This window comes from Canis lupus, chromosome 1 (genome assembly GCF_048164855.1).
Source record: "Canis lupus baileyi chromosome 1, mCanLup2.hap1, whole genome shotgun sequence".
Lineage (NCBI taxonomy): Eukaryota > Metazoa > Chordata > Mammalia > Carnivora > Canidae > Canis > Canis lupus.
In genome coordinates, this window is record NC_132838.1 from 100,456,974 (window position 1) to 100,472,841 (window position 15,868).

The 15,868-nt window shown below is 52.4% G+C and overlaps 1 protein-coding gene across 10 annotated transcripts; it reads left to right on the forward strand.

Moving 5' to 3' along the window:
* The first annotated feature begins 8,548 nt into the window (after window positions 1–8,548).
* ZBTB45 (zinc finger and BTB domain containing 45) lies at window positions 8,549–15,125 on the forward strand. Of its 10 annotated transcripts, none has more exons than XM_072795210.1 (4): window positions 8,549–9,060; window positions 9,689–9,822; window positions 11,169–12,458; window positions 14,208–15,125. In XM_072795210.1, exons 3-4 carry the CDS (start codon window positions 11,174–11,176, stop codon window positions 14,462–14,464), a joined length of 1,542 nt encoding a protein of 513 aa, XP_072651311.1. In that variant the 5' UTR covers window positions 8,549–9,060; window positions 9,689–9,822; window positions 11,169–11,173; the 3' UTR covers window positions 14,465–15,125. The 10 variants fall into 10 exon arrangements, with proteins under 10 accessions (XP_072651311.1, XP_072651883.1, XP_072649890.1 ...); XM_072795782.1 differs by having other exon boundaries at window positions 11,174–12,458; XM_072793789.1 differs by having other exon boundaries at window positions 9,719–9,822.
* Window positions 15,126–15,868: the final 743 nt, after the last annotated feature.

Genomic DNA, 15,868 nt, shown 5'->3' on the forward strand with positions numbered 1-15,868 from the left:
CACCTGTCTGGCTCAGTCAGTAAAGCATGCTATTCACTACTATTGATCTCAGAGTTGTGAGTTTGGGCCCCAATGACATAGATGTGCACTCAGGAAAAGAAGCCAGACACTGACATGCAAACCCTGTGTGGTTCTACATATGGACCAGCAAAGCTTGTCTGTGGTGGAACTCAAGATGGCAATAGCTATGAGAGGCACAAAGGACTTCTGGGAGCCCAAGACATTCCACTTTTTGCTATAAGACTTGATTACCCAGGGTGCTTACTGTAGGAATAATGTGTATGTTTTTCTCTCTATATTACAAGCCTTCATCAAAAGGTTAAAAAGTTCATAGAACAGAAAGTGGGTTGGCGGTTGCCAGGGGCTGGTGAGAGAGGAAATAGGGAATAAGGAATATGTTTACACATTCTCTTCTTGACTGCACTTGGATCTCCCTCCTGCTGGTGCTATTAGAAATATGGATGTTGGCCCCATACAGGTCTTTCAGCTAGGATTTTCTGTAACTGTAATGAGGAGCTAATAAAAGGTTTTATCGGAAGATGACATAATGCAACTCCCATGTGCAGGGTCGCAGGTGGGGAATGGATGGGTGGGAAATGGAAAACAGAAGATAAGCATCCATGCAGGCCAGGCACTAGATCCTCTAAACTGCCCTTTTAAATCACTATATTTTCTCCATTAGTTTCCTGTTGCTACTGTAACATACGACCATAAAATTGGTAGATAGCTTAAAACAAAAATTTAGGGGCGCCTAGCTGGCACAGTCTGTAGTGCGTGCAACTCTTGATCTCAGAGTTGTGAGTTCAAGCCCCACAATGGGTATGAGCCTACTTAAAAAAAATTTTTTTTTAAATGAGCTTACTGTGGTGACAAAGAAGAGGTTATGTGAGCACACAATGATATAGCAGCCTCCTACCAGCCAAGAGAAGAGGCCTAAGAATGACACCTACTTTGCTAGCACCTTTATCTTGGACTTCCCGGGCCTCCAGAACTGTGAGAAGTAAATTTTGGTTGTTTAAGCCATTCAGCTATAGTACTTCGTAATGGCAGCTTGAGCAAACGAATTGACAAATTTCCCTCTGCCTCACTTTTATAAGGATGCATGTGAATTTACATCTGAGCATACCCAAATAATGCAGGATAATTTCCTCATTGCAGGATCTTTAATTACAACTGGAAAGATTCTTTTTAATAAGATAACATTTCGGGATCCCTGGGTGGCGCAGCGGTTTAGCGCCTGCCTTTGGCCCAGGGCGTGATCCTGGAGACCCGGGATCGAATCCCACGTCGGGCTCCCGGTGCATGGAGCCTGCTTCTCCCTCTGCCTGTGTCTCTGTGTCTCTCTCTCTCTCTCTCTCTGTGACTATCATAAATAAATAAATAAAAATTTAAAAAAAAAAAAAAATAAGATAACATTTCAAGGGGCCAGGGATTAGGATGTATACATCTTTGGGGACCATTTTTCTGCCTGCTGAAGTCTACATTTCACAGATGGGAAAACTAATCCCCAGAAAATAGGAGTTGTCCATAGCCCCACAATCTGTAGGAGTCCAACCTAATCCTGGGCTCGGGGGATGCCCTCACCCCTTCCATCTGCTTCCTTCCCAAGGGAATCTGCAGCTCCCAGGAAGGGCAGAGAGGGAAAGGACAGGAGACATCCATAACCCAGAATTTCATCCCTTTTCCTGCAAAGAGGAACCAGGGCTCCTGAAGGAAATTACTAATTCCAAGACTAAACAGGAAGAGTCCTAGGTGAGCCTGGAACATCTTGTTTTTGTCACAAAATAAGTGCCCAAAGAATGACAAGAATGACAGGAACATGTTAAAAGGACACAGAAACCAAACCTGATGATACAATTCAAGCATCAAAAAAAAAAAAAAAAAATAGTGACTGTCATTGGCTGACATACAATGAATCCTTAAAGGTTCTCAAAGAGCCAGGAAAGTAAGCCCATCTGTCACATATGATGTCACTTAAGCCAGCCCCTCACTGGAAATTCAGCACTGATTCTGCCTTTCCAAGGGGAACTGTATTTCAGTTCCAATTCTTGCTTAGATACTTAAATTCTAGAATTCAGAAAATATTATTCCCCAACCCATAATAAGATTCCTGAGCAAGTCAGGATTATCGATTGTGTACACTATGAGGTGACTAGAGAGAGGGTGTGGTATGAATACGATCATCTGAAGGGGGGCACATGAGTGGGCAGTAGATAGGCTGTCACTCCCACATTAAGGTCAGCAATACTAAGATTGTTCATGAGATACAAGGGGACCCATCCAACACTCTCTGAGAGGTTCTAGCCAGTGTTTGCCTGAAACCTAAGTCTTTAGAGCTAGTTTCTCATTCATGGGAGCTAATGAAAGGCTACAGGAAAGGAAACAAGTAGCCAGTGGGCCCATCCAGGAGTAGAGGTTGTCCTGACAGAAACTAAGGTCTACTATTCTTTAATTGTCTTCCCAGAGGGGCCTATAAATCTGTAGCCAGACACTGGGAGTCACTCTAAGCAGAAACGGATGCAGACTGTACAAAGGAAATTTTAAGGTAAAGAATAATGTTCTAAAACTGGATCGTGGTAAGTTGCCTGGCTGGCTTAATTGGTAAAGCATGCAACTCTTGATCTTGGGGTTGTGAGTTCAAGCCCTACATTGGGCATACAGATTAATCAAAAATAATAATAACCTTTAATAAAAATTAACTGGATTGTGGTGATAGCTGTACAATGATGAATATTAATTTGCTAAGACTCTTTGAAGAATATCTATAATGGGTGTATTCTATGGCATATAAACTATACCTTAATACAACTTTTACTTATTTATTTATTTTTATTGAGAGAGTTAGGTTTTGTTTTTTTTTTAAGATTTTATTTATTGATTGGAGAGAGAGAGAGAGCTAGAGAGCAAGAACCGGGAGAGAGACAGAAGGAGGAGAAGCACACTTCCTGCTGAGCAGGGAGCCGAGCTCCAGGCACAATCCCAGGATCCCGGGGTCATGACCTGAGCTGACAGCAGATACCTAACTGATTGAGACACCCAGGTGCCCCTTAATACAGCTTTTATACAAATGCCCTGGATAATAAGAACATGAAGAGATATTCTACACCATTAGTTATGAGAGAAATGCAAATCGAACCATTATGAAGTACCAATTCACATCTACCTTAGGGGTGCCTGTATGGTTCAGTCAGTTGAGTGTGCAACTCTTTTCTTTTTTTTTAAATATTTTATTTATTTATTCATGAAAGACACAGAGAGAGAGAGAGAGGGAGGCAGAGACAAAAGCAGAGGGAGAAGCAGGCTACATGCAGGAAGCCCAGTGTGGGACTCGATCCCGGGACTCCAGGATCACACTCTGGGCTGAAGGCAGGCGCTAAACCGCTGAGCCACCCAGGCGTCCCCAGTGTGCAACTCTTTTTTTTTTTTTTAAAGATTTTATTTATTCATTCATAGACACAGAGAGAGAGAGGCAGAGACACAGGCAGAGGGAGAAGCAGGCTCCATGCAGGGAGCCCGATGTGGGACTCCATCCCGGGACTCTAGTATTGCGCCCTGGGCTGAAGGCAGACACTCAACCGCTAAGCTACCCAGACATCCCTAACTTTCTTTCTTTTTTTTTTTTTAATGACTTTTATTCATTTATTTATTTAGAGAGAGAGACTGTGTGAGCACAAGCAGGAGAGAGGAGTAGAGGGAGAAGCAGACTCCCCATGAGCTGGGAGCCTGATGTGGGGTTCTATTCCAGGACCCTGGGATCATAACCTAAGCCAAAGGCAGATGCTTAACTGACTGAGCCACCCAGGTACCCCTAAACATTAACTTTTAAAAAGTTATCACATGTGAAAAAAACTAAACAAAACCAAAAACATTAATCTGGCTTCAGTAGATCTGTTAAACTGAGGATGAAACAAAAGGCCTTTAAGGGACAGAAGTGCCCAGGTGTGCCACCTTGAGGGGCTTTCTCCTTTGCCTACAAGCCTTACTTTAAAAAAAAAAAAAAAGAAAGAAAGAAAGAAAAAAAATTTTTTGCCTTTTGTGTGTGTGTGTACTAAAAGTAGGGAGAAAAAAAAAAAAGGACAGGGGCTCCTGGTTGGCTTAGCCAGTTAAGTGTCTGACTCTAGTCATGATCTCAGGGTAATGAGATTGAGCTCTGTGTCCAGATCCATGCTCAGAGGGGAGTCCACTGGACATTCTCTCCCGCTACTGCTACCCAGGCTCGTGCTCTTTCTCTCTCAAATAAATAAATAGATCTCTAAAGAAAACAGGCAAAACAAGAACATTTGTTAATTTGGGGGTGTGAGTGTTCCAGTGTGTGCTGTATTGTACTTCGTGTTTCTTATTGTTGTTGTTTTTTTCACTTTTCAAAATTAAATCAAGAACCAGTACAGGACCCTGTGCAGGGACCCGAGAGGAGTGACAATGGTAGTTGTGTTATGATGATTATTACTTTCAATTTAGGTCTCCTATTTTCCCTGTGATTTCCTCAGGTCTCTGTCCAAGGACTAGCAGGATGCTCTGGTCTTTTACATATGAAAGCAAATTAAATATTTTCTCTCTTATCGCAAATATCCCTTGTCCATTTCCCCCTCCACCCCTTCCTCAACAGTCCTTGATCCCTGTCTGGATATTTCTTTTTTGATAAGTCCTGTAGGCATCTTGCATTATCTGACCTACTGCTCCTCCTATCATCTTTCATACACTTCACCAGGGCCTGGGGCTGGGTTATCCCTAGCCCTCTCCCAAGCTTCCAAGACCTTATCAGTGTAGAAATGGGATCCTGTCGTTACTCTTCCCCTACCCCAGAGGGTTCCCCATTTCCTCTCAGTCTTATCAAGAGGGCTAGACCCTCCACAGCTGGTACCTACCTGCCTTGCCCGGGACCTTCCTGTCTCTATCCTATCTGCCTTGTACTGGGAAGCATTTTTCCAGAGATGGGCTTTGTGTCGGACCCCTGGCCAAGGGGAAGCTCCTGGCAGATTGAGGTATGTACTTGAATCTTGGGACCTGCATCCCATACCTGGCACCATCCAGCCCCGTTAGGGTAGGGCTGGGCTTGTAGACAGTGGGACCTGAGCAGTGTTTACCTGTGGGCAGTGGCTGCCACTGAAGGAGATCCTGTGTGAGAAGCTAGTAATGGAGGGTGGAGGGAGATTGGGAACCCTGAGCTGGGAGCAGGGACTGAGCCTTCTGACTTCTGGCCTAAGCTGTGTGTGTGGTTGTGAAGGGGGTGAGGGATCAGGGCTTCCTGCCTCTTGGCAGCTGAGGAGGCCCAGTCAATTAGTAGCCTTAATTTCCTCTCCTTTCATGTGTCTGTGACTGTTGAAATCTCACAGGTTCTTCCCTTGATGGTCTGTCAGCTAGTGCCACCTGCCCCTCCTCACCTACTGCCACTAAGACCCTAGGACCTGGCCTAAAATTTCCAATATTTTCAGGCCACATTGATCCTAACTTGGCTTATTAAACCTGTGTCCTTAGATATATTATTTATTTCTCAAAATGCCCCCACAACCACTGTGATAAGGCCTTTGGAGAGGAAAGCAAAACAGATGTCTCCTCAAGGCTTGTGATACTGGAGGCTGTAGCTCCCACTTCTCTTGCTGCCTGAGACTGGTCAGGATTTGTGTTTCTCTCTCCTGCCTCCTACTGGACCAAGTCCTCCATCTCAGCCTCATCCACTAAGACCTTCTCTGAAGCCACCCATGTCCTCTCCTTCCTACCCTGAATCCTATCCCCTATCCTGTCCCCTTCTGGCCTTCCCTGCTGAGGTCTGAGCAGCCATTGTTGCCCTTTCGGCCTCCTGTGTTTGCTGCTCCACTGGATCCATTGCTCTCCCCATAGTTCCTCAAACATGCAGGTGGGACTGGGGTCCTCCCGCTCTCCTCTCCCAACTCCACAATCCCCATAGCAGCCCAGTCCACAATTCTCTTGCTTTCTTCAACTTAGGAAAGCCACTATTCCTTCTCAGAACCCCATAAATGCCTTTCTACCTGCCTGAGGTTGTTCTAGCCATGTATCTGAATGGTTCATTCCCTTTCTCACCCCTGCATCCCTCTGCTTGTAGAATGGGGTAATAAGACCACCAAGGTGGCTGATAGATGCTGATAAGGCAGAAATGAAGCATTCAGCAAGGGAGAGGCAAGGGGAAGGTATTCATCAGATGGAAAAACAGTGGCATTTATTTTTTTATCTCTTTTTTTATATTTTTTATTTATTTATGATAGTCACACAGAGAGAGGGGGAGAGGCAGAGACACAGGCAGAGGGAGAAGCAGGCTCCATGCACCAGGAGCCCGACGTGGGATTCGATCCCGGGTCTCCAGGATCGTGCCCTGGGCCAAAAGCAGGCGCTAAACCGCTGCACCACCCAGGGATCCCAACGGTGGCATTTATCAGAAACTTACTGTGTGCAGACCCTGAGTCTCTGGCAGCTTAATCCATTTTCTATTGCTACTTAACAAATTACCACAAACTCAGTAGCTTAAAACAACACACATCTATTAGCTTACTTTTCTGCTGGTCAGAAATCCAGGCAGTGACCTCTGCTCTAGGTCTCACAGAGGCTGCAATCAAGTTTTGGGCAGGACTGGGCTCTTATCTGAAAACTCTGGGGGAAAATTGGCTTCCCAGCTCATTCAGGCAGTTGGCAGATTCCAGTTCTGTGCAGTTGTAGACTGAGGTCCCATTTTCCTTGCTGGCTGTCATGTGAGCCTCTTTTCAGATTCTGGACACCCGCCCCCCCCCCCCCATATTTCTTGTCACATGGGGTTTCAAAGCCCCTGGAATCCTTCTACTTCAATTCTCTCTTTTTCCCTCCTCTGCCTTGAAAGGCCTATGATTACCTTTGGCTTATCCAAGCAATCAAGGATCATCTCATTTTAAGGTCAGCTGGTTAGTAACCTTAATTATATCTGCCATGTACTGTTACTATGTATAAGTCCTGGATATGGGGGACACCTAGGTGGCTCAGCAGTTGAATGTTTGCTTTCAGCTCAGGGCATGATACCGGGTCCCGGGATCGAGTCCCGAATCGGGCTCCCTGCATGGAGTCTGCTTCTCCCTCTGTGTCTCTGCCTCTCTCTCTCTCTCTCTCTCTGTGTGTGTGTCTCATGAATAAATAAAATCTAAAAAAAAAAAAAAAAAAAAAAAAGTGCATGGGCAGCCCCAGTGGCACAGTGGTTTAGCGCCGCCTGCAGTCCCACGTCGAGTCCCTGGAGACCCTGGATGGAGTCCCTGCATGGAGCCTGCTTCTCCCTCTGCCTGTGTCTCTGCCTCTCTCTCTCTCTCTCTCTCTGTCTGTGTGTGTGTGTGACTATGAATAAATAAAATCTTTAAAAAAAAAGTGCATGGAATCTTGGAAGGGGTATTTTAGAATTCTGCTCCCCTGTGACTGACAATGTCCCAGAATCCTGTGGAATCAGGCCCACGACAGGGTGAAGCTGCTGTTAGCACCTCCTTTCCTGATTCACTAGTAGTAGCAGCAGCTGCCTGTCAAGGTGAGGGACACAGATGACTCCTACCCTTACAGGCCCTGTGATAGAAGACAGGGAGGCCTTCATTCAGGAGAGTCCCTGGAGGAGGTAGTGGCAGCTGAGCTATGTGAGAGAGTGCTACAAAAAGAGGGAATGGCACGAGCCAGCCTTGAGGTAGGTAGAACCAAGGAAGAATGAGCAGTGATAGGATTGGAGAGGGGCTACTGAGGCTGGGCAGGCCATCCAGAGGGGCCCAGATTCTGAAGAAAGACACTAAGGCCATTAGATTTGAGTTTTAATAAGGTTCCTCAGGGCATGGGCCACAGGATAGGCTGTCAGTACGGACAGTGGTTCCTCTCTTGACCTTTAACACATCTACAATACAGCTGCCCAAGGTGGGAGGCAGGTACTCTAATCTTGTCCTCATAGGTGAAGCTAAATCAGCACCCCTTCTCCCCCCATGCTGTATTCCACACATACTGAACAAGGCATGGGGTCCTCTGAGGTCTCAGGAATCTTCTGACTTTTTTGTCGTCCTGCCTGCCCTCTGGCCCTCATGAACAAAGCTTAAAACTAGGCCAGCCCACCATTCCAGCCTCACCATCAAGCCTGGTTCACGGTGTCCTGGATAGCCAACCCCATCAAGGTCCTTGAAGACCACGGCTGTTTCCTCTGCCCGGACAGCTCTTCCTACATATTCTGTCCCCTAAAGTGACTTCTGGTCTTTGGAGTCTGGCTGGTCATCACCATCCTGGCAGACGCACCACCCATCTCACCCCTGCCCTTCTTTTATTCTGAGGTGTCTCTCAGAGGGCTGCATGCAGAAGGCACTTAGTTCAATATCCACTCATTTATTTGTTCACCTCCTGCCCTGGGGCAGGTGGGCCTGCTGTGTGTGTGAGGAGGTAGGCGGCATAGAGACAGGCCACCTCCACCTTCTACCTGGACTCAGGCTTAGAGACAGAAGGGGCGGAAGGTGGTAGCCAGAGCCTGGGGTGGTGTCTGCTCCCTCATTACACTCGTAGCCGCCGGCGGGAGTGGAGGTAGGCTGCAGAAATGTCTCTGCTCTCCACGCAGGGCTGGAGTCCGGTGGACCAGAGAGGGCGAGCCCTACTGCTGCTTCCATTCATGTTAAGGGCTGAAGGCTGCCACCTGGGGTCGCAGTGCAGTCTGAGCCAGCCGAGACCAATCTGGGGCTTCAGACCGCATTTCCAGCCTGGGTCGCAGCGCTCCAGCTCCAGCACAGCGGGGAGCGCACGGGGGCGTGGCCCGCGGATGGACAGCGCTGGTCCCTTCTCTACCCCGTCCCTAAGGCGACACTGAAAGCGTCCTCTGGCACAGACATTCCTCGCTGCCCCCGCGCCAGAGCCTCTGAGACTTTAGTTCCGAGTCTGCTAGAACCGGAAGTGCAGCCTGGCAGCGGCGGCTGATCGCCATAGAAACACCGGAAACGTGCTCTGACCTAGCGCTCCCCAACTCCACAGCGCCTGCGGACTTGGGTTCCGCCAGCGTCGCAGCCCGAAAGTGCGGCCTTGTCGGTGGCGAGCGGGAGAAGACCACGTCCCGGCCTGGTGCCTGAGGAGGAGCCGGAGGTGGGGTCTTGCGGGCATCCCCCTGCTGCGGGGCCCACCGGCGGCGGGGCGTGCCAGGGGAGGGGTACCGGTGCTGGGCCTGGAGCGCACGCTGTGGACGTGAGGGGGCGCTGCAGGATGGGGGCATGGCTCTGGCAAGCGCGCGGAGGCGGGAAATACAGGCTGTCCCGGTCTGCAGCGGGTGCAGGCGGAGCGCATCAGAGAAGGGGCTCGCGGTTCAGGGGAGGGCGCGAGCAAGTGAGCAGAGTGTGAGAAGGGTGCTTGGATCAAAGTGTATGGGGTGGGCAAAGGCGTGGCAGCGCGAAGCGGCGCCATACCCGGAGGGTGGGCCTTTGTTCTGAAGCGCCAAGAAGGCCGTGCAGCTTCTGGACTGAATCAGAGACCGGGAGCAGGGCGGAGGTGGGTCGGAAAAGGCAGGCTTTAAAGCCGTCCGGGTTGATGCGCGGGTTTCCGCCCCAGTCGCCCAGGCACGGATTTGAAGTTCTTTAGATGGTGGGTGAATGAAGACGGGGAAAGGGCTGTGGTATAGATAACGGCACGTGCAAAGACTTGGCTTGTTTGAGGGATTGCCAAGAATTAATTCATCGCCATGGAGGGCTCTGAGCGCTGGAGGGTCCCTATCTGTCAGGTCTCAACAGGCTCCCTCTGGCTGTCGCAGGGAATAGACTGGGAGGCGGGGGAACACAAGGAGATGACTCCGTCAGCCTCGGCCAGCGCTCCCAGCGGTACCGGGGCAGTGGAGGTGTGCCAAGTGATCTGAGGGTGAGATGTGGAGCATGCGAGAAAGGGAGGTGCTTCCCGCATGAGAAAACGGGGGGGGGAGAGTAATGAGACACCATTAGACCCCAAAGGTTAAGAGAGGCTACACTCAAAAAAAAAAAAAAAAAAAAGAGAGAGAGAGAGAGAGAGAGGCTACACTTTAGGGCTGTGTGACCCTGCCTGGTTGGTGGGGGAGTGGGTAAGTGTCAGGGTGTGTCCTGTGTCCTGACTGCCCTCCCCTAGATTGGAGGTGTGTGGGGCTCGGTGCTGGATGAGCCAGGTATCCCAACTTTGATAGAGGGAAGACTGAGTCCTCATGAGCATGGTGCCTGCTTGAGGGAGGAAGTAGCAGAGCTTCTTAGATTCCTGGGGTGCGGGGGGGGGGATCCCCTCCCCTTTCCGCTGAGGGTGATCAATGCTGGAATTAGGAGGCCAAAGTTTTCACAAGAATCATCCTGATCTGGAGACTGCTGCTGCTCCATCATTGCCCTCCCAATCATACACCGTGAACAGTCCACACAAGCCCCCTCTCTATGCCACACCCATACCTTGTGTCCTACAGGCCATATCAAGATTCCAAAAACACCAGGCTGCTGGAGGTTCTTCCCTATCTGCTATGCTGGGGTTGGCCAGAAACCATGTATTTTTCTCTTATAGGACACTTGCGAGGCTAATCCCCAACCTATTCTCAACCCTTCGTGACTATGCACACCCTGAATTGCTTAGTCCAGGAGTCATTTCATGCCACCTCAGCCCCTCGAAGACCTCTGTATACACTAGTTAACATAACCCAATTCTGAGCCAACAGACCTGGGTCTCCACTGGGCCTCGGATGCTGCAAGTTTGGGGGATGTGACAAAAGGAAATCAAAAAGAAGCCAGATGAGGAGGAGTCACAGCTAGCTGGGGTGGGGAGTGGGTAAAGTGTGCAGCCCATGGGGTATGGGGGCCCCTGCAGTCTTCACAGAGTTGCCCCTGGGAGGGGGACTTGGGGGAGGTTTATGGATTTGGAGTTAGGGGAAAGGGGGGCAATATAGGGGAAGCTGAGCCCTGGACCCTGCCCTGAGGAGTAAGCAAGACTTGAGAGGGAGGCAGATCTTTGATATTCCCAACCTTGTAACAGGTGTGCTGGGGGCTTCGGAGGTGGAGCTGCAGAGGTCCTGGAGATTGGGAGTGGGGGTTGAGGGGAGTCCTGGGTATGGGAACAGAACTGCAAGGGGCCTTTTGGGGATGGCTGAGGTTCCCAAAGCCTGGGGTTGTGATGTGCCCATGGGCCTTATCCTGTGATAAGGGCTCAAGGGACAATGGGGCAGGGTCCCCGGCTGACCTCCCCACATCCTCCTCATCCAGTGCAGATGGCGGCAGCAGAGGCGGTGCACCACATACACCTGCAGAATTTCTCCCGCTCGCTGCTCGAGACCCTCAACGGGCAGCGGTTGGGCGGTCACTTCTGCGACGTGACTGTGAGGATCCGCGAGGCTTCACTGCGTGCACACCGCTGTGTGTTGGCTGCTGGCTCGCCTTTCTTCCAGGACAAGCTGCTTCTCGGCCACTCCGAGATCCGCGTGCCACCGGTGGTGCCGGCGCAGACAGTGCGCCAGCTTGTCGAGTTCCTCTACAGCGGCTCACTTGTGGTGGCACAGGGCGAAGCACTGCAGGTGCTCACGGCCGCGTCGGTGCTGCGCATCCAGACAGTCATAGACGAGTGCACACAGATCATTGCCCGTGCCCGTGCCCCGGTCCCGGGGGCGCCTGCACCCCTGCCCACGCCCGTGCCCCCACCTCTTGCACCTGCGCAGCTACGACATCGCCTGCGCCACCTGCTTGCCGCGCGCCCTCCGGGCCACACCGGTGCTGCTCATAGCCGCAAGCAGCGCCAGCCGGCACGCCTGCAGCTGCCGGCGCCCACTGCGCCCACCAAGACAGAGGGGTCAGATGTCGACCCCTCCCTACCGGCAGCCCCAGATGATGGCGGTGATGGCGACGAGGAGACCGATGATGAAACCGACGGCGAGGACGGCGAAGGCGGCGGCCCAGGAGAGGGCCAGGCACCCCCTACCTTCCCCGACTGCGCCGCCGCCGGCTTCCTCACCGCCGCCCCTGCCAGCGCGTGCGAGGAGCCGCCTGCACCTGCTGGCCTCTCTGACTACGGCGGCGGCCCTGGGAGGGATTTCCTTAGGGGGGCTTCGGCGGCGGAAGATGTATTCCAGGAGAGCTACGTCCCTGCTTGGCAAGATGAGGATGGCACTGCCGCGGAAGCCTGTGCCACCGAGAACCCGGCTCCGCCTGACTGTGTCCTGTCCGGATCCCATGCCCCGGGCGTGAAGACCCCGGGGCCCCCAGTCTCGCTTTTCCCATTTCATCTGGGCGCTCCTGGGCCGCCTGCGCAACCTCCTCCCGCGCCCTCGGGGCCTGCTCCCGCCCTCCCCTCCGCCTTCTACCCGGCACTCCAGCCTGATGCGGCCCCCAGCGCACCTCCCGGGGAGGCTCCAGCCCCGCCCGCTGCTCCCGCTGCGGCCCCCTCGGCCACCCCTGCCCGACCCCCAGGTACGGCCGAGCCGCCTGCCTATGAGTGCAGTCACTGCCGCAAGACGTTCAGCTCGCGGAAAAACTACACCAAGCACATGTTCATCCACTCTGGTGAGCTGGGATGAGTCTCTGAGCCCCTTGGTCTTTGGAGATTCAAGCCTGAGGGAGAACTGGGCACTGGGCAAGTGGGGTGGACACACTCATGAGGTTCTGATGCTTTTCCCTGACCCTAGGGGAGCTTGGAAATTGAGCTCCAGATGTGGGCGGAGGGGAGTCCCTTTCACATAGAGAAGCAGGCACTCTTACCCATCCCCTACCTCCATTTATTGATGCTGGGGGAATTCTAAGGCAGGGTTAAGGAGCAGGAACTTGCCCAGAACTTTTGGAAAGCTGGCAGTGGAGGCTTTAGTCACCAGGATGGAGCTTGGGATGGTCAGGAGGGATGGAGTCTTGGCAGGGGTACATAGCCAGGTTGGGGAACAGTGCTTCAGGGAGCTTCCTGGTCTCCTGGCTATCAGTGGGTCCAGTGACTGGGACTAGATGTGAGGGAGGGTGAGTTCACTAGCCTAGGGAGAGTGTGCAGAGTCAGCAGAGAGGTAGCCTGATCAGGGGGTAGAGAAGGGAGATGGGGCTGCATTGTGGGAACCCTGAAGCTGCAGAAGGAGGAAGGTCCGTGAAGACCACAGAAAGGTGGCCTAAAACCTCAATGTGTCTGAGAGGCAGCTCTGCAGTGGCTGAGGGAGAGGTACAGAGTATGCTAGGGTGGTCCAGTGGAGATTGTGAAGCTAGGTGCTGAGATGGTGGCTGGCAGGTCCTGGGGGAGTTGCAGGATGTGTAGGATGCTCCCTAGGGGCTCAAGTGGAGGACAGGGGTATGGGATGTCAAAGACTGCTTTCAGGGCTGAACTGGATGCTGTTAGGAAAAGCAAAGATTTGGCTGGAAGTTCTGTGGGAGTGGAGTGGGGAGTTCTGCAGGGCCGGAAATTTGAGATTGCACTGTGAATGGTGGGATAGGCATCAATGTTCTGAGGTGGAGAGTGATGTGATTTACAGTTTAAAATCCCCACCTGGCTGTCTTGAGGATGAAGGAGAGAGGATACAGGCATAGGTGTTCAGCCTGTGGAGAGCTGCCAGGGGCCCCAAGGTAGTACCAGCCAAGATTTGCCAACTTTGTGTAGCCTTAGCCTGGTGCCAGGCCTTGCCCAGGCACTGCCCTGCAGTCCTCTGCCACTGAGATAGGTTTTTTGTTAATACCTGGTGACTCCAGGGGTCAATGCAGCCTGTGCTGTCACTCCAGGTGCATTATAGCTGCCAGCAGACAAAGGTTCTGGGCAACAGGGGCTTCCAGTGGGAAGAGGGCAAGTATGTCTCTGTCTCTTCCCATAAAAGAGTGCTGGGCTTTGCCAGACTGTCCCCAGAATGGTGGCCAGTGATCAGAGAATTCAGAACGTTCCATGGGCATAGCAGGAGTGGGGGGAAGGAAAGTCCGAGGAGGTGGGGGGAGAACTCTGGTCAGTCCTAATGGGCAATGATGTCCCAGGCCAGCAGGATTTCCATTTGGGAGAGTACCTGTTAGAGTTTGAGGCCCCTAACCATAGTATCCTGGTATGACAGTAAGGATCTGGGAAAAGGGCTCCCCGCTGAGCAAGGTGACATACTGGGTTATGTTAGAGGCGGACCCTGTTGGGCAGGAAGGTCCCGGAGTAAGGGGTGGTTCGGGAGGGGAGGGAGTGTCCCTAACAGACCGGGGGATTCTGGGTTGATGGGCAGTCAAGAAGGAGAGGGGAGTCATTGCCCAGCAAAGGCTCCTCAGGCCCCTTCCCAGCTGACGTACGTGCGCGGCATGCCCTGTCGCCCACAGGGGAGAAGCCCCACCAATGCGCCGTGTGTTGGCGATCTTTCTCGCTGCGCGACTACCTGTTGAAGCATATGGTCACGCACACAGGCGTGCGTGCCTTCCAGTGCGCTGTCTGCGCCAAGCGCTTCACGCAGAAGAGCTCTCTCAACGTGCACATGCGCACGCACCGGCCTGAGCGTGCGCCCTGTCCCGCCTGCGGCAAAGTCTTCTCACACCGCGCGCTGCTCGAGCGCCACCTGGCCGCGCACCCTGCGCCTTGATCCAGGTCTGGGCCTGGCTACACCCACCGCAGAATTGACCACGCCCCCGCGCTGTAGGCCACCCTCTTCTGTGTTAGGGGACCTCCCATGGAACTAGCCCACAACCACTGCGGGACCGGTAACATCCCTGCCGAGCCGGCTCATACCTGCCTAGACGCCTTGACCACATTCCCATCACCAAGCCATGCTTTCCTCGAAGTGCAGGCCTTCCCTCTGCTTCCACTCTTTTCTCCAGACCTGACCAGGGGTCCATCCCTTCATACTCCTCTCCTTCCTCATGGTTAGACCCTCCTGATGGTGGCAGCCTGGGGCTAGGGTTGGTCAGGGACCCGACCACCCCTGAGAACTGGATCATCACCAACCTAAACTCAGACTGGCTGCTCAGACCCTTGGGCCAGGCCCAAGATTTGTGGCTCTGACTCCTTGTGTGAGTGGGTGGATTCTGTAGCTGCTCCTCTGCCCCATGCCAAGCCGGGCATGATCCCTGGCTCCCCACCCTGAACTACCCCTCCCTCAATCTGGCATCTAGGGGGCTCAGGTGGGCCCATCATGGACTGGGACAGGGCCTTGGGACTCCCACTCTCTAATAAAGTACTGTGGGCCATGGGTTCCAAACCCAGAAGCTGTGAGCTCCCAGACCCACGCGTTTTTCACCATCACAGACTGGCTGTGCGTGTAGGGGCTCAATGTTTCCGTCCCTAGGCAGCTAACCTAATCTCCCAGGCTCCCCAGGCAGAGACAGGATGGCCTGCTTGGCCATCTCATACCTCTATTCTCTGGGAGGGAGTGGGATGCACATATGACTGGCACTTGACTCTTCTAGAGCCCTAGGTTCTGTGGGGAGAAGTACAGGCCAGCTTTGAGATGTGTCTGGAAGAGGGAAGCCATTTGTGGGAAAGATGCTGATTTTGAAGCTCCTTTCCCCGGATCTTCCTGACAGAATCTCAAGGCCCTTTGGGCTTTAGGCTTCCACTCCCCTATTCTGATGGGCATGGTGATTGAGTATCTTACTTTTGGGGAGAGTCCAAGGGAGTTTTGAGGCCAGGTTGCCATGTGGGGATCTGAGCCCCAGGATAACTACCCTGGCCAGAAGTTCTGAAGTGCAAGGGAGAGGGGGCAAAGAAGGAGCAGCAGCCAGGACTCTTGGGCTGCTAAGCAGGCAGCTGAAGATACTGATTCCTGGTAGCGAACCAGCGTCACAAGACCCCGCATCAGTTCAGCTGCCAGCCCAGAAAGCAGCCACTGTTCTGCTTCCAGAGCATTGGTGTTGTCTAACCTTGGGTGCCCTATCTTAAGGATTTGGAGCAGGTGGAGCAGAGTTTGAGCTGAAGACCTGTGGGCTCCTAGGTCAATGGCAGCACCTCTCTGATCTCCCCATCTGTGACTGTCTCCCAGAGGTGAGGG

Coding starts and splice junctions, on each gene's coding strand:
- ZBTB45 (XM_072791455.1), top strand. CDS start 9,186: ATGGCTCTGGCAAGCGCGCGGAGGCGGGAAATACAGGCTGTCCCGGTC. Junction 9,298..9,718: donor TCAGGGGAGGGCGCGAGCAA/GTGAGCAGAGTG, acceptor TGGCTGTCGCAG/GGAATAGACTGGGAGGCGGG. Junction 9,823..11,173: donor GTGTGCCAAGTGATCTGAGG/GTGAGATGTGGA, acceptor CATCCAGTGCAG/ATGGCGGCAGCAGAGGCGGT.